At 40.0% G+C, this 25,527-nt stretch overlaps 1 protein-coding gene across 7 annotated transcripts in view; it reads left to right on the top strand.

Annotated features, from left to right (window-relative positions):
- The first annotated feature begins 377 nt into the window (after positions 1 to 377).
- Slc38a9 (solute carrier family 38 member 9) overlaps positions 378 to 25,527 on the top strand; it is a 66,050-nt gene continuing 40,900 nt past the window's right edge. For 2 of the 7 annotated variants that reach the window (XR_009381984.1, XM_059276067.1), the window contains exons 1-5: positions 378 to 523; positions 20,293 to 20,425; positions 24,004 to 24,125; positions 24,256 to 24,319; positions 25,039 to 25,132. Coding sequence is in view for 6 of the 7 variants with exons in the window: in XM_059276067.1 (XP_059132050.1) it covers positions 414 to 523; positions 20,293 to 20,425; positions 24,004 to 24,125; positions 24,256 to 24,319; positions 25,039 to 25,132 (523 nt within the window). In the remaining variant the exon portion in view is untranslated. Of the gene's footprint in view, positions 524 to 4,623; positions 4,785 to 18,142; positions 18,228 to 20,164; positions 20,426 to 24,003; positions 24,126 to 24,255; positions 24,320 to 25,038; positions 25,133 to 25,527 lie in introns of those variants that run through there. The other 5 variants (XM_059276068.1, XM_059276072.1, XM_059276070.1 and 2 more) reach the window with 5 other exon arrangements.

Here is a 25,527-nt window from a genome sequence, read left to right as displayed (position 1 = left end):
AATAACTGAATCTGTCATATTTCTGGAAATTAATTGTAAGCTGAAAGATAAGAAATTTCCAGGATAGCCACCAAAACTACACAGAGAAACCCTGTCTCAAAAAACCAAAAAAAAAAAAAAAGAGAGAGAGAGAGAAATTTCAAGTTAGTAATATTTCTGATAAATATGTCAATCATAGACCTCATTTAAGTCATGATAGCTTTATACCTATAATCCCAGGCTTGCTTAAGAGCTGGGGACCAACCTGAGTAACAGTGAGCTGTCTTTAAAAGTACCTTCGGCAAATTCCCATACTTTCCTATTTCTTTTGCATGCAAATATATTGTATAGTAAAATATTTTTAAGAGTAACCTGAATTACCATTTTCTGGTTTATATAGGACTAACTTCCTCGGTGCCTAGAATCTAAGAAAAATGGCAAATGTGGATAGTGATTCTAGGCATCTTATCCCCGAGGAAGAAAATGAAGTAAATCCTGGACCTATGAATATCCAATTTGATTCATCAGATCTAAGATCTAAAAGGTAAGACTTCGATGCATTTATTTCATAATTAGAGCTTCTAACAATTAAGATTTAATAAATTACAGACAAAAAGATGAACAGGATTGATAATGAAATGCCTATTTTCTTTTTTTGCTTTTTTTTTTTTTTTTTTTGGTTTTTTGAGACAGGGTTTCTCTGTGTAGCTTTGCACCTTTCCTGGAACTCGCTTTGGAGACCAGGCTGGCCTCGAACTCACAGAGATCTGCCTGGCTCTGCCTCCCGAGTGCTGGGATTAAAGGCGTGCGCCACCACCGCCCGGCGAAATGCCTATTTTCTTACAGACTTATACTCTGATGTATGTGTATATGATGATATGAATACTATTTCCTCGTTTACATAGTTTTGTGTTTCGGACTAAACTCAACATGTCTGTCTTATCAAGTAAGATGCATCTATGTAATTGACTCAACTATGTGTTGATCACCCACTTCATGCAAAGTAATCAGATGCTAGAGATAGAAAAGGAATAGTCTTTACCTTCATTGACTTTAAATACCCACAGATAATCTAAAATAATTTGGGATTAAATAATCGTTCAGTTTATAACTGAAAACCTCAAAAGAATCTCCTGAAAAAAATGTAACAGTATGGTGTTGGGGATTTAGCTCAGTGGTAGAGCGCTTGCCTAGCAAGCGCAAGGCCCTGGGTTTGGTCCTCAGCTCTGAGAAAAGAAAAAAACAATGTAACATTAAGTGAGTTCAGTGAAGTGGTTATGGGGTAGAAAGATGAAGATGCTGCAGTAAGATGCTTGCTGTGCAAACATGAGGACCTGAGACTGTATCCATCCTAGCAACCACAGAAGCTAGATGTGAGCCCATGCACACCTTCAAACCCAAGGATGAGGGTGTTAGAAACAGGAGGAGCACTAGGACTTGTTGGCTGCCAGCCTAATCAAAAAACATGAGTTCCAGATTAATAAGAGACAATGCCCTCCTGTGGCCTCAGTGCATAGTTGTAGACACACATACCCAAAGTGGTTACTTATAAATTGGGCAAAAATATGACCAAAAATGATGGGACACATCTATCATCTAGCACTCAAGAGGCAGAGGCAGGAGCATTGTGAGATTAAGGCTAGCCTGGGCTACCCAGTGATACCTTGTCTATTTAAAAACAAACAAAAACCAAGGAACTAGCAAGATGGGTTAGCAGGAAAGGCATTTGCCACTAAGCCTGACTGCTTGAGTTAAATCCCCAGGATTCACATGACAGAGGGAGAGAACTTACCCAGTATTAGTTGTCCCCTGACCTCCAAATATGCACAGTAGCACTTGAGTGTACACACGCACACTAAATAAATCGATAGAAAAGAAAATTTAAGGTAAAAATAATTAGCCTTCCCCCAGTGAGAAAATTAACAAGAAAAAAAAATATAAAATATGCTTAGAGTAGTTTTAACAGGAATGTACAAAAATCTATGAGAAAAACTAAAATGTTCCTGAAAGATGTAAGATAGGATTTGGAGTATTTCATCAAATCTGAGATGCTATTGGTTATTAATTGCATTTAAAATATACAGAGCTGGGCATAGTGGTGCACACCTTTAATCCCAACACATGTGAGGTAGAGGCAGGCAGATCTCTGTGAGTTCAAGACCAGCTTGGTCTACAGAGTGAGTTCCAGGACAACCAGAGCTAGGGCTACATAGTGAGACCCATCTTGAATATATTAGATAGATAGATGGATAGATGGATGGATGGATGGATGGATGGATGGATGGATGGATACATATATACATACATACATACATACACAGACAGACAGATAGATAGAAAAATAAATAAAAATATACAAAGAGGGGTTGGGGAGAGAGCTCAGTGGTTAAGAGCGCTGGCTGTTCTTCCAGAGGACCTAGATTTGATTCCCAGAACCCACATGGTGGCTCCCAACCATCTGTAATTCCAGTCTCGGAAGCTCTGACGCCCTCCCTGTGGCCCTTTAACACAAGGCATGAACACAGTGCACAGACATTCTTTCAGACAAAGCATCTATACACATAAAAAGATCATTTCACAAAACTTAACACACACAACCACAATGGGTCTATGTGTATTATATATGTGAAAAACTGGACTTGGAATTTTTGCTTTGTATTCACTGAAAGAACCCTTGACCATATTGGTTATTTTCTCATTTATCTCGTATATTATTATAAAATTGATAATATAAATGAAGTGCATTGGTTAAGATACTATTGAAACCTCACACTGAGATTCTGGACCACACTGATTCTTCTGGAGCACTTCTTGATTTAGAGTCATCAAACAGTTGTGTGTCCCATCCCCACCCCATCTCACTCCACCTTCTCCCCGATACAGAATTGTCCTTTTGCCATAACGTGAGTCAGTGACTTTGATGATGCAGCCTTCCTTGATGTTCTTAGGGAACAAATGAGGGCGCTGGCAGGTTTTCACACTTGCACTGTCATGGTCTTACCAGAAGGTGTCATGGGAGCTCTTCTCACGTAGGACTCCCACTTCTTCCTCAATGGTCCTTCAGGAGTTTGACTGAAATGGCCAGGGGTGACAGCTATTTGTCAGCACACCACCAGAAATCACTACCACATGTCTACCTGGTCTACAGAGATTAAGACATGTTAAAGATTATGCGGTACCCTCATTTAGAAATGTTGAAATGCATATATTAAATATATATGTGTAAAATATAACATAAAGGAAGTCATTCTACTCCAGGTCAAAACAATAAAGATTAGACTTTTTACATTTTAATCCAGGGGAGAGGCTCCATGGGTAAAGTGTCACAAACATGAGCACCTGAATTTGGACCCGCAGCACCCATGTCAAATTCAGGAGCTGTGGTATATACCTGTAATCACTACACTGGGAGGCAGAGACAGATGACGTCTAGAGATCATTGGCTAGCTAGCTTAGACAAATTGATGAGCTCCAGGTTCAGCGAGAGACCATCTCAAAAAAAAAAAAAAAAAAAAAAGTAGAAGCTGTTGAAGTAGACAACTGATGTTGACCTCTGGCCTTTTCATACTAGTGCTCACATATGCATGCACACACACGTGCACATACACAGGTGCACACACACATGTGCACACACCCACACAAATGTGCATCCACAAATTTAGTGTGATCCTGCTCCCAAATACCGGCAGCCAACTCTGAAGTTGCTGTGTATCAGCAATCTTACTGCTATACACACTGATTCACAGCGTCAAATGATGTATGTACAGGGTTGTGTAAGTTGCTAAGACTGAAAGCAACTAAAACATCTTTTCTTCCAGTACTGAAAACTAAATTATGGCATATTCATACAATGGAATATTTTCATCTAATACAAAGGAGATGGCTTTATGATATATAAAAATGGAACAACTCTTCAACTTATTTTGTTAAAAGAAAAAAAAAGAAATGCAGAGCAGTATGTATAGTATGCCACCATTTATGTAAAAATAAATCAATAAAGCCGGGCGGTGGTGGCACGCTCCTTTAATGCCAGCACTCAGGAGGCAGAGTCAGGCGGATCTCTGTGAGTTCGAGGCCAGCCTGGTCTACAGAGCCAGATCCAGGACAGGCACCAAAACTACACAGAGAAACCCTGTCTTGAAAAAAAAAAAAAAAAAAAAAAAAAAAAAACAAAAAACAACAACAAAACTACTACATTATAGACAACATGGTACGTGTAAATGAAGTCTGGAGAAGAAATAGATGGCTGAGAAACTGAACAGCTGAGGTAAGGTAGTTTGGTAAATAGTGGTAGTAGAAACCCCACACCTAGTCCATTGCCGCTCTCACTCCCTATCAGCAGAATCCTAGTTAAAGAGTTTCAGCCATTTCCCGCCTAGGAGATAAGAAGGATTACTGTGAGCTGATCATGATGGTATTGTTACCATTTTTCAGTCTTTCTAGTATCTAAAGATGGCAGTGTGAAGTTTATCATGCAAGAAATTTGTCATTGTTATTAGTAGTGGCTAATAGAAGAAATTGATACTGTGAGTTTCACTTGTATATTCTAATATTAGTTAATACAAGCACTAATAAAAGCTGACTGAATGCCTAGAGTTTTCTTGAAACTTCTAAGTTCTGTGATAAATAATTGACCACTATGACAATAGAACATAGGTCATGAAAGTGCATTCCATTACGATAAATTGGCAGGAGTTCAGTTCCTTGGAAATTTAATCTAACAGGGGAGATTAAATGGAAATACCTTTTCTATAATGAAATTTGTCAGAAGAAGGAATCCGCTGTTTTCAATCCTGGCGTGACTGGTAAGCATGTATGAAGACAGCCACTTGTCAGAACTTAGCAGTCCTCTTTGCTTTTGCTTGTGGGGTTATTTCTGTTTGAGAAAGCAGAAACAATTTGATGAAGAAGAAATGTATACTGTGAGACATTGTTTCTGTGGAGATACGGATCCTCCCTCTCTTACATGTAAAGAAAACCCAGACACTGTGTCTTCCCGGAGGAGATCCCACTTAGACAGCTATTCCCAAGCTTCAGTCCTTTGAGTCATTTTGGTGCTATCCCTGTACCATGGATGTAGTGTAACTGGATGTTTCTTAACAACCTGCTCACCTTTTCAAATCAGGGTTCATTTAGCCTCATCTCATATTTGTGAAATGAGGACTTTACAGTGTTTATACTCTTCTAATTTATATTGCCACATATCCCAGCTAGTTAGCATTCATGATTGTAGTGCCAAGAATCATCTTACGTGTGGGAAATGGTGTGGCTGGAGGGAGATAGAAAACAGCATTAGATGTTTGAGGATTACTTCTTCTACAATTAGCTTCTGTTATTTTTCTCTCTCCCACTAGGTGGCAATCAAATCTTATATTAGTTCAGATATAATATTTAAAACTGAAGGACTGCAGGCTTATCATTTTGGTGAACCAGAGTCTAAATCAGGTAGAGGAAGGATTTTGACATTATAGGATACAAGTCAGAAGCATCTGGATCATTTAAGGCACTCTTATTAAAAAAAAAAAAAAAAAAAAAAAAAAAGCAAGGCCTCTTTTTCTTCCGCATGCCTCCCTCCTATACCATGATTTTTTTCAGCCTGTTTGGGGGTTGAATGAACAGTACATATGTAAATGGAAGGGCAGAAAAGTCTAGAAGTCTCCTGTGTTCTATTGGATACATTCTGTTGGGAATTAACAGAGACTTCTGATGGAGCTGGTATTCAAGATTGCTTCATATTTTTCCCACTGCTATGTCTGTGCCCTGGGAAGTTGACATTCCAGCCAGCCTACAAAGTTATGAAATGGTTGATTTAATTTTTTTTCCAGTGCTGGGAATTGAACCCAAGGCCTTGTATTTGCTAGGCAAGCACTCTTCTATGAGTTGGTCTGTTTTTTAATTTCCCCTTCTATTTGAATCTCTGTTTTCTCTTCTCCTTTTCCCAGAGTTAGGGACTTTCATGTCATTCTTTGTAGGCTCAGGGTTACCTAAGGCAGGTGCTCACTCAGGCTTTAACCCCCTAGGAATGCTTTGTACACATACTTTTCAATCCTATACCTTATTATTTACCAGTACTCAGCTGTTATGTTCTTGTAAGGCTCTGTTGTCTACTTGGTATTAGAATGGAAAATTATCTGATCTATTGGGAATGTAATCTATTAACTTTACATGGCTATTTTCGGTGAATTTTAACACCAAAAATTCTCAAAAGATCGAATCCTAACCTGAGGGTTCAAGCTTTTGCTAGTTGGTAACATCCATAGGTAGTGCTCTGCTAAGGCTCTAGGACAGAAGTGGGTGTTTCAAACACAGAGCGTCCTCATGCCCTTCGAGCATGTCAGGTGCATTGTGGTGCCTTGCTCTGTAGAGTGTCTACCAGTCCATGTGTTTGGGAATCAGCCTCTTTAGTTCATCTGCCACTAATGCTGTCCCTGTAGATCAGCCTAAAGTGATAGATGGGGATCTGTGGCCCCAGGAGACGAAGACTAAAGCAGTTTCCTAAGGCAAAGTAAAAAGTTTAGTAGATGTTGGCCCATGGCAGTGATTGGAAGTGATTACCTGACGTTTGGTGATTTCATAGTTTGGGATTATATAGACAAGAAAAATGAGCAGAATTTGGAAAGTGGTAGACATTGTTCTTAGCACCCTAGCATGTTCACAGCATCCCTAGATTTGATCTTAAATTCCCAAAAGAAGCAGGGGGAGAAAAAGAGAGAGTGATTTTCCCAGAAGGGTTCGTTTGCTGAGCTGCTGTGAATTACATGATGAAGAGCTTGCCTTACATAGATGGATGGGACCTTGATTATCACTGGTAACATTGTGCTGTGGTGAACTAACAACTTGTATTACTACCTTCAGCAAACCCATCTCTCCTTCCTGATTTCCTCTACTCCTTTCCCTTCTACCTCCTTTCTTTCCCTCCTTGGCCCAGTAACCTCTGTACTCTTCCACCTTCTCCTGTGATTTCTTTTCCTAAAAGAACTATCTTTTTGCCACATGCTTAAAGAAAATCATCTTGGTCTTAGCGTCAGAGGTATCTTAAATTTATATGGGACTCTGCTACTATGTTAGATTATGATTTATTTCTAGGCTCTTTGGAATCATTCTAATCTCTCAAATTCTTTGTTCCAATGTCTTTTTCCCCCCTTCTTTCTCTCCTAGATATCTTTTTACATTTATCCCCTTCAGTATATGTTTGCCTGAGTTGTATCTCTTCAGATCTATCAGGGTTTGTTTATTTTTTTTCCACTTTCTGGAAAGTCTGTTGTATTTTATTGTACTTTTTGCCTCTCTCATTGATATTACTAAGAGAAGCCCGAAGATCACGGGAGCTTTTGGGGGATGGATTGATACTCTGCAGGGTCAAGTCAAAGATGTTTTGTTGAGCAGAAAAGATATGAAGAGCTGAGGTACAGCCTTTGTCTGTCTTCTCAGTATTAACTCAAGTGTATAGTCAGAAGGGATTTGCTGCAGTGGTACAACAGTACCACAAAAACAGTGAAGCCAGTGGTGACCGAAAGAGATGCCTTTTAACAAATTTAACACCAAATGCTAGTGATGCACATGAAATAGGTCCGGGGAACCTGGGGAGCTAACTTAGTCTGTAAAGTCCCTGCCTTACAAGCATGAGAACCCAAGTTTGATTCCCAGAAACCACATACCGTGGTTAGTGCAGTGACGCATGCTTGTAATCCCACCACTGGAGAAGAGGAGATCACTGGGGCATGCTGGCCAGCCAGCAATGAGTCCTAAGCCAGTGACAGACCCTGTTTCAAAGAGCAAGGTTGGGCCTTCAAGATAGCTCAGCAGGTAAGGTGCTCACTGCCAAACTGGACAATGGATATGAGCCCCATCCCAGAACCTATGTGGTAGGAGAGAACTGATTCCTGGGAGCTGTTGCCAGTCATACACACACACACACACACACACACACACACACACACACACACACACCCTCAATCATTTTCCAGCTCTTTTTTTTGTTTTGTTTTTCACTTGATTGTTGTTTATCTTGACACACTGTCAGTACGTCCATTAAGGTTCTTTTTCTTTGACTGCATATCTGCCCTCTTATTCTTTAACTCTGGGGTTTGTTTCCTAACACCAGTTTCCATTCACGACTACCAGTGCTTGTGCTGTTTACTTACGTAAACTTCCCATGCAGACAGTTTGTGATCTTCCCTTAAATCCTGACTCACCCCTTAGAAATGGGAAAGGGCAGTGATCTTCTCTCTGTATATCTTTGAGTGCAGGTGTGCCGGGGCATCTATATATGAACATTATATTTTATTGTTAAATACTTTCATTTCACTTCCCTTTCCTATGTTAACATACTACACAGCTATAAACGTGAGCAGACTTTAGCCACTCCCAAGAATATGGATGAATCTCCAACACATAAAAAATAATGTTGTCAAAAGAAGCTAGACAGACGCCCAGCATGGTGGGACAAGCCTGCAATCCCAGCTCTTGGAAGCTAAGAGGCAAGAGGATTGTGAGTTCCAGACCAGCCTGGGCTACAGGAAATCCTGTCCTGAGACATCAAACAAAGAAAAAACTAGACAGAAAATTATGTGTGTGGTTATTGTTCTGTTTTATGTAAAGTGCAGAAGGAAGTAAACCCAAAATTCAGATGTTCGTGCTTGTTTCTCAGACACACACCAGAGTGTTAGCAGTGCTTATTTCCTTTATTCATTTAGTTAGTTTTGCAGGGTTTGGATTGACCCCAGAGCCCAGTATGTGCTAGGCAAATGCTGTCCTGCTGAGCAATATCCCCAGCACATCCACAGTTATTTCTTCAATAATGCTTCTATTATCTGCAATATAATACTTTTCTCATGAGAACAAAATAAAAAATACAGCATTCTTATAATTTAGATCCAAACAAAATGTAAAATGATAAGCTGGCTTTCTTAAAATTTTTGTCTAAATCTCCTGTGCTTCTTTAGGATGGTGTAAGTTTTCTTCTTTCCCTTCCTCCTCTGCCTTCTCCTCTTGCTTATTTTTTTTACAATTAGGAAAGGTTTGGGAGGAAGATCATAAAGTCTCTAGAATAAAACACAGAAGCAAGCATTACTAGAACTCTCTTCTGAGCTGCCTCTTCTATGGTGCTTTTAGATGAAATCACAAGTACATACAAGTTCATGTGATCCTTGTTGATTGAAATTTAAACCACATGGAACATGGCTTCTGTAAGGTGTTCCCTAGTGTTTGACTGCCTCTCTCTCTCTCTCTCTCTCTCTCTCTCTCTCTCTCTCTCTCTCTCTCTCTCTCTCTCTCCTTCCCTGCCTTCCTCTCTCTTGTCATCTTTTGTACTTTCTTTCTTCCTCATTTTTCTCTCTTTCTCCATTCCTTCCCTTGCCAGCAAACATTGAGTTCCCACTGTGTGCCCCTAGCAAAAGCTTTGAGAGCATGATGATACAATGGCTAAAATATTTTTTAAAATATGTGTGTACTTTCAAAACTTATTGTTCACTAGGAAAACACTAGTTAAACCCATTCTGAGCCAACATTGCCAGACCCCCGTGGAATCCTAGTCCTCTGAACGCTCATGCTGGTGCTGGTGCACTGCTAAGGGTTGGGGTCTCGGGCTGGGAGCTGTGCCGATGTTCCTCTGTGTGAGCTGGAAGAGTTTCAGCTGAACGAGGCCCAGGGACATGTGATTATAGACATCCTTAAAGGAAAGAAAGACCTGTTTAAATGCTCCCTGACATAAATCTGATAATGGCATGAGGAAGCTTCTGTTCCAGTGCTGATCCCCCAGGGGACCATACGCGCTTAGGGCAAGGGCTAGGTAACTTTTTTTCTACCAAGGTCCCGAGAGTAGTTATTTCCGGCTCTGTGAGCATATGGCCTCACCTTTGCCATTGTAGGGTGAAAGATAGCACACAGACACTCCATAATTGCATGAGCCTTGCTGTGTTTAAATCCAATTTTATTTATGGAAACAGGCAGTGGACCTATTTTTTTTTCTCCTGAACTATGGGCTGCTGGTCCCTGACCTAGCAGAAGGAGCTCCAGAGACTCTGGTATGAGCAGTCCCTGGTACTTCATACTGCTGTGACCCATGAAAATACCTCTTGCTTTGTTTCTGGAGAAGTTTAAAAAATAAAAATAAAAAGCCTGCTCACCTGAATTTCATCCCACACCCTTGATTGTTTCTAGTAAAAACATTTTGAGACTGGAGATATAGTTCACTTGTACAGTACTTGTCTCAAACACAGAAAGTCCTAGTTCAGTCCCCAGCAACACACACACACACACACACACACACACACACACACACACACACACCATTCTAATTAACATTGTTCCTTTTATCAATCTCTAGCTTCTCCCTCAAGTTCAAACCATGGAAGCAAACCTAGATTTTTTTTTTTTAAAGAGAGATAGATTTATTTTTATTTTATGAGTGTTTTGACTGCGTGTATGCTTGTGCAGCCACATCCATGCCTGGTGCCCCTGGAAACCAGAGGAGGTGGTCAGATCCTCTGGAAGCAAAGTTACATATGGTTGTGAGCAGCCATGTGGGTCCTCCTGGAAGAACCAGTGCTCTTAACTGACAAGCCACTCCTCCAGCCCCAAACCTAGACTCTTTTAACAAGGTACTCTAAAGCTTCTAACTGTTGGTCTAGAGTGATGGCTCAGCAGGTAAGAACAGTTTTTGCTCCTACAGAAGACCCAAGTTCAGTTCCCAGTACTCACATGGTGGCTTACAACCATCCACAACTCCAGTTCTAGGAGATCCAACACCCTCCTCTGAACTCCTTAAGTACCAGGCACAAGTGTGATGCACATGCATACATACAGGCAAAACAAATAATTGCTTTTCAAAAAATATTTGACTATTATAAACCCTAGGGACAGAGACTGGGACAAAAATTGATAGGTGAAGTGCCAGGTTTAAAAGAAAAATAGCTAAACATTTACAGTACAAATTGTCTTTAAGACCCTGAAGGCTGGTAGAACCCATGCCAAGCATGTATGAGATGCTGAGTTCTACCCCAGTACTGAAAAATTATCTCTGAAATAACACAAAAAACTAATCAGTAGGAATTATTTCTAAACCTTATCTTAGAATATAATTTAACATGTTTGGATATTAAATTGTTCACAATTTTAATAATAATAATAATAATAAGTATTGTGTGTGTGATGTGTGTGCATGAATGCACATACCTTTCTTGAGAATCATGATGATTTGTGTGTGTGTGTGTGTGTGTGTGTGTGTGTGTGAGAGAGAGAGAGGGGGGGGGGGGAGGGAGAGAGAGAGAGTTCTGTGCATCTATAGGTGTTTGCATGTGTGGGATAACCATTCAGGTGGAGGCCAGAGGTCTAGATCAGATGTCTTCCTCTGTCTCTCTCCACCTTAGTTTTTTGAGACAGGGTCTCTCACCGAACCTGACGCTCATCAGTTAGGTCAGACAGGGTCTCTCACCGAACCTGACGCTCATCACTTAGGTCAGACAGGGTCTCTCACCGAACCTGACGCTCATCACTTAGGTCAGACGGGCTGGCCAGTGAATTTTTAGGATCTGCCTGTACTCTTAACACTGAAGTGACGGGCTTCTGTCACCACGCACAACACTTCACATCGGTGCTGGGAACCAAACTCAGGTCCTCATGGTTGTGGCAGCAAGCCCTTTATCCATTAAGCCATCTCCCCTGCCCTGGGAATCATGATGATTTCTAAAGCTTCATGTGTAGAAGAACTGTTCTTTTAAATTATCAGTCTGATTTGTGCTTCCGTCACACTACGGATTTTGTGGAGAGAATACATATATTTTCTAACAGTTCTGGAGGCTGGAAAGCCTGAGATCAACGCTTAAGCCTGAGGTCTAGTAAGGGTCTTCTCACTGTGTCTTCACATGGCAGAAGAGTTAAAGAGAAAGTTAACTAAATGCTGGTCAGAGCCTCTGTTATAAAGGCCTTGGGACCGTTAGTGAGACACGAGCCCGTGGTTTAAGTTCTTCTTACAGGCCCCACCTCTTAATATTTTTACATTGGCAACACCTGCATTCTGAAGGATAAAATTAAGGGAGACGGGCAGGAGAGGTGGCTCAGAGCTCTTGTTCTTATAGAAGAACCAGGTTCAATTTATAGCACCTACTGGCAGCTCACTGATGCCCTCTTCTGGCCTCCAAGTGCACTAGGCACACATATGGTGCACAGACGTACAAGCAGGCACAATACCCATACACATAAAATAAATAAATCTTTGAAAAATGAATTAAGGGTGATGATTAAGGGCTCATTTTCTTCAGTGATTTTTTTGGGGGGAGGGGGGCTTGAGACAGGGTTTCTTTATGTAAGAGCCCTCGCTGTCCTGCAACTCACTCTGTAAACCAGGCTGGCCTCAAACTCACAGAGATCCACCTGCCTCTTCCTCCTGATTGTGGGTTCAGTCATCTGAACCACCGCCTGGCTTCAGTCATCTTTTTAAAGAGTGTTTGGAGGGTGTTTGTTTGTTTGTTTGTTTGTTTGTTTGTTTTTAGTTTCTGAATGATTATATTAAAATGGCAAAAATAAGCTAGGTACAGTGGCATTTATCTGGACTAGGAGTTCAAGACCACACTGGGCAGCATTTTTTAAGGCAGTTTTAGTACTATACATAGATTAAAAGCAAGATATTTATATAAAATCAATATATATACATTCTTAAACTTCTCTTAATATCTTCCAAGTTTCTAAGGAAGGAAATTTTTGGGCAATGCTAAAAGTTAAATCTCGGTTAAAATGGCAGCCACTAGCCTATCATGTTTCTTGTTCCCCACTTCTTCCTCCCCCAATTGTGGAATAGTTAGGCTGCAAACTGGAAACTTCATATTTTGAGAAATTTTTTTGGTTGATTTGTGTAAAAGGGAGAATAACAATTAGCCTGAGTCTGCTGGCTGAAGCCTGCTTTACTTATAACTGAAACAAGCCCTCTGTTTCCGAATGCTACATTGATACCCTCATCATTATTACACTACATTGATACCCTCATCATTATTACACTACATTGATACCCTCATCATTATTACACTACATTGATACCCCTCATCATTATTACACTTAAGCACACTGAGACTTTTTGATTTACTTTGGTATTCACTTATCCTGAAGAAGGAGAAGCTTCTTGCAGTTTCCCACATTTCACATCTCCTTTTGGGGAATGTCACTCACCACGTTCTATGTGGATTCACTTCCTCGAAATAGAAGCTGAGGTGGAGTGGTGGAATCAGTGTTGGCCTCAGCCTAGATAAAAATGAAGACACTTTTTGTTGGTGTTGACCTTCAGGTGCACCTGTCATCTCAACTTGGTTGTGACATTTCTGGTGTTCATGTGACTCTCTTGCCCTTCATCCATGATAATACTGAAAAGGAAAAGAAAAACTGAATCCTTGAATTTCTATTTTAGATCATTTTGTAATGTGAGAGAGAATATATATTTCTGTCTTTAGCCCAGTAGAATTAAAACAATAATCTATGGCATTTTAGAGCCAAAATTTGAAACATGAATTGCATCAAAATAATTTTGGAATTCATTCTTAGTAGAATCTGTATTTAATTAGGATAATATGGGCCTGAGAATTAATTTTCAGCTCCAGTTGTTTGCCATATGTTTTTGATGAAGATGTTTACTTGCAACTAAGTTAACAGTCTAGAATCTAAAATAGGGAATTTATAATCTTCAACCAAGTGTTTATAGCATTTACGTTTTCTAAACCTGCTCCATCATACCATTGTTATCAGTTAAAAAGTAACAAGAAGGGGAAATAGCACGGTAGTTAAGAGCACTCGCTGCTCTTTGAGAGGACACAGTTTCAATTCCCAGCACCTGCATGGTCTCCCACAACTGTCTGAAATTCCTGTCCCAGGGGAACCAACACCCTTTTCTGGTCTCTGTGGTCACCAGGCACTCATTTGGTACACAGATATGCTTACAGACAAATCACTCATTCACATAAAATAAATAAATACTTAATTTAAGAAAAATAACACTAACAATTTTAGAAACTGGACTGCATATAAATGTGCATATGCACACACATTTATTCATTTGCAAATTATATATGTTTACTTACTTGCATTTTATTTCATGTGCCCTATAAATTAATGTACACCACAGAAACTTGTTTTTGTTTTTGTTTTTTTAAGATAGGGTTTCTCTGTGTAGCTCTGGCTGTTCTGGAACTCACTTTGTAGACCAGGCTGGCCTTGAACTCACAGAGATCCACCTGCCTATGCCTCCCGAGTGCTGGGATCAAAGGCATGCGCCACTACTGCCACCACCAGGCTAAGAAACTTTTAATTATAAGAAATAAGCAATGTTAATAAAAATTAAGTTGTATATACTAACAGTACAGTAAAAGTTCAATTTAAAATAACAAGCCTTTAATATGCTTTTTAAAAATTACACTGTAACAATCATTTAGGCTGAGTTCTAATTCATTTCACTGTCCTCTAGTAATTATGTGGTATTGTTGAAACTTACTGGTAATTTTTTTTAACATTTAGTACTTGCAATACTGTTTGTATATTCTGGTATTCCATACAATTTTTGTTTTTGTTGTTTAGTTTTTTGAGACAGGTCTCTGTCTGTAGCACAAGCTGGCCTGGAACTCATTATGTAACCCAGGCTAGCCTCAAACTCAGAACAATCTTTCTGCCATGTCCTCCTAAGTACTGGGATTGCAGACATGAGCTGCCATGCCTGGGATTCCCGACAATTGTTAAGGCTCTAAATACTGGTATTGTTGGTATAATACTTTGGGTTCAATCAGTATGTAATCCCCCAGCCTCCTGTTCTTTTGTTTTCTTCTGTGTTCCGCTTCATTCCTAACATTCATTTTAATCTCTAAATTCAAGCACCTACCTGTGCTCCAAACATAGAAACACACACACACACACACACACACACACACACACACACACACACACACACACACACACACATTGATATGGAGAGAGCCCTCAGAAGATGGCATATCTTTCTGTGGAGGAAGAGTTGACGGACTAAATCACCCTCTTCCAAAGTTGGTGTGATAGCTGCACTGGAGGACCTCTACACACTGCAGGAGGAGTCTTTCTGGGCCCATTACATGACAGGTTTCAGTCGGAAGGTTCCGTGGGCAGGAGGAAACGGAGAGAGCACTGTGTGTGTTCCTGGTTCATAGGTTAGGTTTATAACCGTGTGGTGTGCTTACAGGCTGCTGCCTAGTTTGTGCAACGTTTGATTCTTTGACCCAGTTTCCTCCATCATCGCTCCCCAAGTTTTTATTGTAAAAAATTAAGCCTAGAGAAAAATTGCAAGAATTGTCTCATATTTTTCATTAGCTTATTTTCTGATTATTGAAGATGCCACCATTGGGGAATCTAGGTTTATAGAAACCCAACTCTCTGCACTTTCTCCAATTTCTGTGTAGTAATCTAAAGTTATTTTAAACTAATTTTCTCCTTGGATCTGGGGAGATGGCTCATTCCATAAATGTGCTCAGACCCAAGCCTGAACCCCCCAAGTTTGGCTCTAAAGCATCACGTCAAAGCTGGGGTAGTGAAAGGTGTCTGTGATCCCAGCACTGGGCTCATTGGCCAGTCAGCCTAGCCAACTGATAAGCTCCAGGCTCATCATCTCAAAAAACAGCATAGAGACTGACTGAGGAAGACCCCATGTGTCAACCTCTAGCCTCCATGCATGCACACACTTGTACACATCTACACACACAACATGCACATACAGATTTTTCTCAAAGCACTGCTTTATTCTGTATTCCCTTACTACATTTTTTTCTCCAGAACTGAGGACTGAAATCAGGGCCTTGTGCTTGCTAGGTCAGCACTCTACTGCTGAGATAAATTCTCAACCCCCACTTACCACATTTTGTAGAGCTCCTACGTCATGTCAAATACAGTTATTGGCTCTAAGAATATGCTAGTGACCAAACTAACAAAAAAAAAAAATCCTGCCCCCTTGGAGCTTGCATTTCACCAGAGGGGTCCAAAAATAAATATTTGTCTGACATATTAGGTAGTATAGCTGTGAAGGAGAAAATGTAGAGCAGAGTGGAGAGCTAGAGTGTAGAAAAGGCATTGAAATTTTACATATGATGACCATAATAATCAGATGCCTTGTTAAGAGAGGGACGGCTTGGGAATGAGCTGGTGAAGAATAAACTGTGCAGGTATCTAGATAAAAGGCCTTCACAGACTTGTTTTTACCTGAAATGTATAGCAAAGGTCCTGAAGAGGCTGTGGGCTTGTAGTGTTTCTGGAATGGTGAGGAGGAGCCTAATGTGGGGAAGTCCAGCAGAGGGGAGAAGGGGAGCCTAGTGGGGAAGTCTGATACATGAGCCAGGCATTCAGTCTGGACATCACACTTTCAGTGTGCACAGCATCTACATGAACGCAGTTAGGTGATGAAGCCAGCGATGGAGGGAGACTAGAGAGATGCCTGTGAACTCCAGGGAACCCTTACATTTAAAGCTTGGAGATTTGAGATTTAATCAGTCACAGAAACAGAAATGAAAGCTTCCTTCCTTTAGGATTAAGTCCTGTGTTAGCATGTGAAATCCTCCATATACTGACCCACATGGGTTTTTAAAATATACCTTTATACTTTTTCCTTTTGGTTCTCTTTCTCCTCTCCCTCTCCCATTCCCTCTCCCTGTCCCTGTGTGTGTGTGTGTGTGTGTGTGTGTGTGTGTGTGTGTGTGTGTGCGCACAGGGAATGAACCCAAGGCCTTACACATGCCGGGCATGTGAGTTTCATCCCTAGTCTTCCATTCTTTGAAACACTCTTTTCTCTTATTGCCCATGTCTGACTTACTCCTTTATTTCCAACTGTAAGATTCAGCTTACCTCTAACTTCCTCAAAAGTGTACCAGATGATTTGGTTCCCTCTTCTGTGTCCCTTGCCCCATTCCCCACATAGACCAAGCACCACACAGTCCTCCTCATTGCTTGCTCCTCATTGCTGTTGTTGCTTGTGAAAAGCTGGTTTCTTCTACTGGGTCTCAATAGCTTATGATCTATCTCTGCAGTGGGTTACTGTACACTCCGTGGGCGTCTATGTTTTATTCATCGTTTTAATATCTCACACAAATGCTTAATACTTGTTGGAACTTAAATAGTATTTATTCAATAAATTTAAAAACTAATACCAATAAACTAGCCAATATAGAGAAGAAATATATATAGGCCCAGCCTTTGTGTTTAAAGATGAATTGTAGAGCAGAGTTTTTGTGAGAGATGATGTTGTATGACCTTCGGAGGAAGTGAGAAACATGTCAGGAGGCCAGAGCTCACCATCATTCCCTAGGAGCAGAAGGACTTTCTAGATGCAGTGGCCTGAGTAATTTCTTTTTCTGTACTTGTTATTGAAAAGCTGTCTGCTAAACATTTTACCAAGCAGGTAGAAGCAAGTACAGTGGGTTCATTATTTGAAAAGTTAGTTGAATAACATTTTTGGAATATTTGATTGCCTTGTCATTTTTTTTAAACAAATGACCCCCACCTGTCTGTCAGGTGTTGGAATTCCTCAACTTCATAGGGATGTGAAAAAGTGGGCGGATTCCAATCAAGATTTCCATACTGGGTACTAGCGTTCCCGTGAGTCATAGAGTTGTTACTTAACCTCACCGAAGCATGGCTAGGAAGCAGAAGGGTGGAGACAGATTGAAAAGCCAGAAGATTTTAAGGAATTTAAGGAGTAGAATCTAAAAAAGGTTTTAATAGGAGTGAGGTTTCTTTGTTTATAAGTATATTAAATGAACGCATGCGAATTGAGTCATATTTTTAAATATTTTACAAATTTTTCTCAGTATTAAAACACTTTTTCTTTGGCGTAACTATAAATATTATAAGGGGAAGCCAACATGCCCACTTTGCTTTCAGTGGGTACAAATGAACTACATGTCAAACGGCAAGTAACACTGATGGGCCCAGTCAAGTGAAAGTGTTCAGAGAAAAAGCTCCAGCCTTTCATCCTGAGCATTGTCCTCTGTGTAGTGTTCTTCACTTTTAAAGTGTCTTAAGATCCAACTAAAGTTCACGTTGGAAATATATTTTCACTTTCTCAAATGAAGCTTTAGACATGTGTTTCTAATAATTCACTGAAAATATGCTGAATTGTATATTTTTAAAGAGAATCTGTTTTGAAAAAATTCCAAAATATTTGTTTGAACAGGCACTCAACATCTCGATGAAAACGGTTGGAAAAGAAAAACTTTCAAAGTCATTCTGTTCTCAGAGTACCCGAGCCAACTAAACTGGTACAGTTAACGCCTCAGTCAGAGGCAGGAGCCAAGAACTCTAGCACTTCCCGGACTGCTTTTCAGCAGACCTTCAAACCAACCTAGTGGTTGATATTAATGCCATTGAATTTCAGAGTGAAAAGCTACAAGGACGTATACCTCTTTCTACCAATATTAGACCTTTTCAGTAGACGAAGTATCTGCCTTAAGTTAGCATTCTTGAATTTTCTTAGCGTTGATCCTGCAGGAATGTCCTGGAGAGTGTGAGCTTCCTAATGTAACATCTCCCAGATACCTCTGTGTGTGTGTGTGTGTGTGTGTGTGTGTGTGTGCGCCAGAAGTCAATGCTGAATATCTTCCTCCATTGCACTCCGCCTTATCTTTTGAACCCAGTTTCTCATTGAGCCTGGAGCTCATCAGTTTGCCTAGATTGGCTAGCCAATGAGCTCCAGTGATTCACCTGTTTTCTACCTCCTCCCCAGAATTGGGGCTAAAACCATGTGCCTCTGTGCTTGTCTATGTATGCTGCAGATCTAGATTCAATTCCTCCCGCCTGTGCAGCAAGCACTTTACTAACTGAACCATGGCCCTAGCCCCAGAGAGCAGTATTCTTACATTGCCTTTAGTATCACTAAGTGTCTCAGTGGAAATAGAAATAGTGTATCACATCCTAACACTTCAGAGAGAGTGGTGGGTATATTAGACAAATGTAGAAGTAGTGATTGTTTAGCCTCTTACCCGTTTATTTTCACTATATCCCCTTAGAATTTATTGATGGCACTTAATGCATTTGCCAGTATGTTTGATATCTGATATGTCATGATGATCTCTCTGCCCATGTATTTGCTTTTATAAGTGCTCTAGTTACTGTCCATCAAATGGACTAGTTGATCCCTCTATTTGGGTGTGGTCATGGAGAACAAATAACAAGTGTCTCAAAGGCTCTATAGATATAGGTCAGTTAGAAAGAGAAGACTAAACTCAACACCTACCATATCGCAGTTGGCTAGAAAAGTAGCAGAAATAAAAGTTTCATTCACTTGGCTTTTCAGTTGTCCCCCACAAGATTAGATCAGCAGAATCCTCCAAAGTCAATCACCAACCTCAGTGTGTCATGAGCTTCTCTCAGAACTGTGAATGCAAAGGAGCTCTGTGAGACCAGGATTAGTCTCTTGGGGGGTTTGGTTTTCACTATTCTTGCCAGGGAAGAATGTGAAAGAGTCACAGCCACAGTTTGGGACACGGCGTTATTTCCCACTGCAAAGGGTCTGAGACTTGGCAGAGGAATGCAGTGTTCCATGCAGTTCTGCCTTGTCTTTCCATTTGGACTGTTTATTACTGAAAACTTAGAAGACAAGTGAGGGAGTTTCAGAAAGACACCAAGGGGCTGACTGGAGATGCTGATTGAAAGCCAGAATCTGCAGTTTGTCAGGACATAGTCAGGGAGGAAACAAACACACACATAATAGATATTAGAGTATGTTAGCAAGATCCAAGAAAAGTAAGGGAGGCAAAATCCCTCTAGTGCCTTGATGCTCCACTTGACCCACTTTGGACAGTCACACAAAGAGAGAGGCTGATTAGGACATGACCTGAGAAGCAGGAATTTTGTTTGTCAAAGGAAGTAACTTTGGCTTATAGAGGAAGGAGTAGAAACTCGTCTGTGAAGGGACATTTTTGTCTATAATTTCTCTGATTTAGTGCCAGAAGTATTTTAAAAGACTAATCAAAGCTGTTTCTATCTAAGTTACACTGCTGGAGACCAACAGCTGATACATTTTGTTTTTCTTTGCTATATTTCTCCTTAATGACTTAAGCTTTTTCTGCTTTCTCTCATCTGTTGCTAAATCCCTTAAGATTCAAGTGTGTTTAAAGTAAAAGCATTATGAGACAAAAGCTGTATTCTGTGGATAGGATAATACTTCTTTTGTGACATTTTCTTTTCCCACCAAAAGTGAGAAGTGAATGCCTTGCCTTTGTGCATCCCATTTCAAATGGAGGACAAGAAGTTATTCTCTGCAATGGCTGACTTCCAGAATTTCTGCCTGAACGTTTTTTGTCAAGTATATATTCCCTTCTCTAGGCCTTTCTATATAGAGCCTACAAACATCGTCAATGTGAATGATGTCATTCAGAAGGTTAGTGACCATGCCTCTGCTATGAACAAGCGGATTCATTACTACAGCCGGCTCACCACTCCTGCAGACAAGGCACTGGTAAGAGGCAAAGTTCTGCTGCTTGTCTAAAGCTGAGTTGAAGTGAACTGTAAACACCAAAACCCAGGGCAACTCCCAGCGGTTGAACTTTTCGCTGGGGTATTCCAAAGATAGCATCATGCAAAGTCAAAGTAGTCATTAATACATGTTTCAGGCTTGTTTATTCTTATCTACCCTGGCATAGACATTTTTTAAACTCTGTTGACAATAGCTTGGATCGTTTTGTTTTGATTTTAATTTTTGCTTATCTCTGATTCCAAGAGCTCTGAGGAAGTCAAATTTCTTTCAAAACAGCAGCTTAAATCATTGACTGAAAACATAAGATTCTAGCTAGTCTGTTTAATTTCTAAGTTTGAAGCTACAAAGGAAAATATTTACATACATTTTCTATGGGAATAAGAAACAAATATGCTCATACATATACCTGATAGTTTCCTGTTTAGCATTTCCTTTTATAAATTAAAAATTAGCCTATTCAGACCACATGCTATTGCAGTTCATTGTTTTGTCTTAGAAACATTTAAAAAAATTCTTAGGAAAGGGCTGCAAATACAATAAAGGCCAAATTTGCATTAGGGACCATAGCTTATGGATTCATGATTGTCTGAAGTCTATTATTTTAGAATTTAAAAATGTGTAAGTAATCTGTTGCTTATACAGTGATCAGATGTGAGATACATAGAAATTTGAAAGCTTAAAAAATATGGTGAAAGTCGATCTTAGTACCAAAAATGAAGAAAACAATTGGCCTCTGACTGTCACTAAATGTCTACCAAGGTCCAGGAGTGGGTACCACCTGACCTTGGCCATCCGATTTAACCCCCATAATGGCTATGTGAAGTAAGCATTAAGATCTCCTTGTCTTCATTTGGATAGCATCTGGTGAAGTCCAGGCTGACCTCCATCTCTCTATGTGTCTGAGAGTGAACTCCTGAGCTCCCTGCCTTCTCTCCTTGGTTTCCAGGCATGAACCACCATACCTGGTTCTATGATCTCAAGAGAAGACTTCTGAAATGTTATGTGCAGAATAATTTTTTACAATTTTTATTTTTTATTTCCCATCTCCCCACTCAGGACTTTACATTAGTATTGATGGTGAAGTCCATTATAGAATTATCTAAATCTTTGGGGGATTTGACATTATGGTCTAACAGACTCTCCAAATTCTATACTCTTAGAAACAGACTTCAGAGATATCATCTAGGGCTGAATAAATATCACGTGCCTGGAAATTCAGTCAGCATTGTGCACCGAGTTGTAACCCTTTGTTAGCTGACACTGAGATGACTTTAGTACATCCATTCACCAAAGTTAATGTGATAGATCTATTTCTAATGAACTTGTATAAATATCCACATGCATTTTCTAAAAATCCCAGTCATTTTCCCTAAAAGTATGTTTTAGCGAAGAACAATAAATCATTGTTACCAAATGTTCATAGAATAAAACCTTTTCATTTATGACAAAAATCCCATTATTGTTATTTTAAGCTGGAGAGGAGAGAAAGTTGTCTGCCAGCATCTCCTAGATTCTTGCGAATAAACATCTGTATCTACAGATCAGCATCGTCAGCATCACTGAAAGCTTAGTAAAAAGGCATTATGTGGGGCTTAGTCAGAACCAGTGAAGCATAGTTCATATGTCAGCAAGATCCTGTGTGTGTCATAGGAACATTCAGATAAAAATACCACCCTAGACCACTGCCACAGTGAGATCCAGCCTCCAGTTTACCATGCCTCCTAAGAACAGCCCATCCTTCACATCTTCCCATACATAATCCAGACCAAAGACTGAGCCCAGTGCAGAGTTAGGTGAGGTGTACATGGAGTAGGTTTTTCTTCCTTTTTGTGTACGTCAGTGTAAGAACACAACCAGAATTTTCTTCCTCTTATTGAACCATGCTCCTTCTAGGTTTTGATTTTACTTGTTTTTCCTCAGTTTGCTTTGCCAGCTCTGGTGTTTTTCCTTCTTGATATGACATAGCATTGCACTTTTTTTCTTTTTACTCATGGCAGAAGACAAGATCATCCAGTTCTTAGAGGAATGTCGGTGAGGAGAAGGAAAAGAACAATTTTCATATGTATTTTTGTCTGTGTCTCTAGGAACTAGTTGTTTCTGAAGCCACACCGTGCATAGCATTCAGGATGTTCTTTCCTGCAAAGACACCACTGATCTCACTATGTTAAAAGAGAAAAGTGTGACATTGTACTGATAACATATGCCCTTTCCTCTACCAAGGCTGACATTCCATCTCTTCCTTGAAGTCTCCCCCAGCTATTCTGGTTCTCATTGTCTAGCCAGTGAGACAGAACAGCACAGAGTTGAACACTTAATTTTAGTATGCCTTCTAGTCCTGCTAATTGCTTCATGTGTCCAACTGGAATCTGAGATGGTTTGAGACTGTTACCTGACTTGCAAATAGGAAACCTAGCACAAAGTTGCAAATTGATATGTAGGTGTTAATATGAAAAGATTGTCAGTTCGTACTAGTTAGATTCCATGCCTTTAAGGACTTCCTCTTCTCTAAGAACAACTTTCAGAGATGAACAGAGTTTCATCAGAAAACAGGATGAGTTTTCTTCTCCAAAATGGGAAGGTGGAGTTAGAAGAAATGTAGGAGGTAGTGTGAGAAATAAGTGTACACCGTACATCTCTTCAGTCTTCTTCGCCACATCTGTTACTTCTCTGTTGCCTTCTCCTTTGCTTATTTTTTTTTTAAAGTTTTATGTGCATTGGTGTTTTGCCAGTTCCCCTAGAACTGGAATTGCAGACAGTTGTGAGCTGCCATGTGGGTGCTGGGAATTGAACCCAGGTCCTCTGGAACAGGAGTCAGTGCTCTTAACCACTGAACCATCTCTCCAGCCCTTTTCCTTTGCTTATATACTTCAATGTCTTCGGCTTCTGAAATCCTTGTTTACCATTCATTAAATTCCTTTGGTACTTGTTTCTTTTACCCAAGGCATTTAAAATTAGTCTATGTACTATCTCTTTACTTCCTCTCCATTGTCTCCTCAAGTCTGAGATTCCTGGCTGTTTCTTCTAAAACCACCTTCACCTCAGAGTTAAGTAACACCACTTAGTTCTTGAAAAGCTCCTCGAGTAAGGACAGCCTCCTCTGTGGAGATTTCTTTCATTGTATTCTTTGCTACCTTCTTTCCTGTGAATGTGAAAAGTACTTTGATGATGGAGATAAAGTCTTGCTCCTTTATATCTACCACTATATTTGAAAAAAGAACTTTTAATTCCTCAATCAGGGATGCATAATGTGAAATGTTCATAGTACTTAGCAGTATATCTAAAAATGTGTCTTAGAGATATGCATGCTGGAGGGTTTTATAACCCCAGCACTCACGTAGCAAAGATGGGAAGGTCACACTTTTGAGACAGGAAGGGAGAGCAAAAGCCCAGATGTGCAATAGCCGAGTATCTCACTGGCCACTGCCTACGAGGAACCCGTCAATCAACCAGAGCCTCCCAACTGTTTCAGTTCGACGTCAATCTTAGAAGTGTGTCTAGTCAGTTTCTTTGATCAATAGAGAACATTTACTGGTTCTGATGTCTCTTTTCTTTTCCCCAAGATTGCTCCAGACCATGTAGTTCCAGCCCCAGAGGAATGCTATGTGTATAGTCCCCTGGGCTCTGCCTATAAACTCCAGAGCTACAGTGAAGGCTACGGTAAAAACACCAGCTTAGTAACTATGTGAGTAGAACTACTTCTTGAAGTGTGAACTAAACTGTGTATGAATGAAAATAACTCGTTATTTAGTTCTGTCTTATTGAAAATGTTTGAGGAGCCCAACTTGATATTTTTATTGCTATTACTCTTTCAGCTTTATGATCTGGAATACCATGATGGGAACATCTATACTAAGTATTCCTTGGGGCATAAAACAGGTAATATACTTTTTTTAGTACACTTTAATCTGAAAACTTCTTGAGATTTATTACTTTTTTATTTTTAATTGTGTATATGTGTAAGACTGTGTGTGGGTATGTGCGTATAAGTGCCTGGGTCTGTGGAGGTCAGAGGTGTTAGGTTGCCCTCCACAGCTGGAGTCACAGACAGCTGTGAGCCACTCAACGTGGGTATTGTGAACCAGGCTCCGGCGCTCTGAAAGGCTGGTATGCATTCTTAACTTCGGAGCCATCTCTCCACCTCCTGAAAATTTTTCGGTACCTACAATCCCCACACTTACACTAAGGCGACAGGATCATGAGTTTAAGGCCAGTTTGGGCTACATGGTAAATTTGAAGCATCCTATTTTTATTTCAAACGTCTCCAAAATAAATAATTAAATAATAACTTTGAATTTTTTTACTTTATACTTTAAGTTTGGGACTTGGAATATAGCTCAATGATAACATGCTTTCCTAGCTTACATGAGGCCCTGGGTTCAAATACTAGCACTGTAAAAAAAAGAAAAAAAAGAAAAAAAGAAAAAGACCACTATATTTTAAGTTTTATTATTTACATAAAATGCTCTTTAAAAAGCAGATGTTCTTTTCATTTTTCCATTGCCATGTTTTTATCATAATTGCTTAGGGTAACAATGTATTGCATATGATATTATTCTTACCTAATGAGAGGAACCCAATTTTTTATTTTTCAAAAGGCTGGATTTACTACTGGAATGTGTGTCATCGTGCTGATGGGCCTTTTAACACTTTATTGCTGCTACAGAGTGGTGAAATCACGGAGTTTGATATGTAAGTGAGAATCCATTGTCGCATGAACTAACAAACCTTCCTACTGAGGCAGATCCTCCTGTGTATATTCTACATGTGTGTCAGCTGTCTCCTTTCCCTTTTTATTTGTGTGTATGTGTGTGTGTGTGTGTGTGTGTGTGTGTGTGTGTGTGTACATGTGACAGTGCACATGTGGAGGGTAAAGGACAGCTTGAAGGTGTCAGTTTTCTTCTGTGTAAATCGGCTGGGATTGAACTCTGATTGTCAGGGTTGGCAGCGGCTCCTTAACCTCCTGAGCCTTCTCGCTGGCCCCAGCTGTCTACTTTTACATAAAGCTTTACTCTTCTAACTCACGGCTTTCTGCTGACCAGTCTGTTAACGAATTTCTGGCTACCTCTGAAATTCAGAACTGGGGG

The sequence above is a fragment of the Peromyscus eremicus genome, chromosome 11, assembly GCF_949786415.1.
Source record: "Peromyscus eremicus chromosome 11, PerEre_H2_v1, whole genome shotgun sequence".
NCBI classification, from domain to species: Eukaryota; Metazoa; Chordata; class Mammalia; order Rodentia; family Cricetidae; genus Peromyscus; species Peromyscus eremicus.
This window is presented reverse-complemented; position numbering and strand designations above follow the sequence as displayed.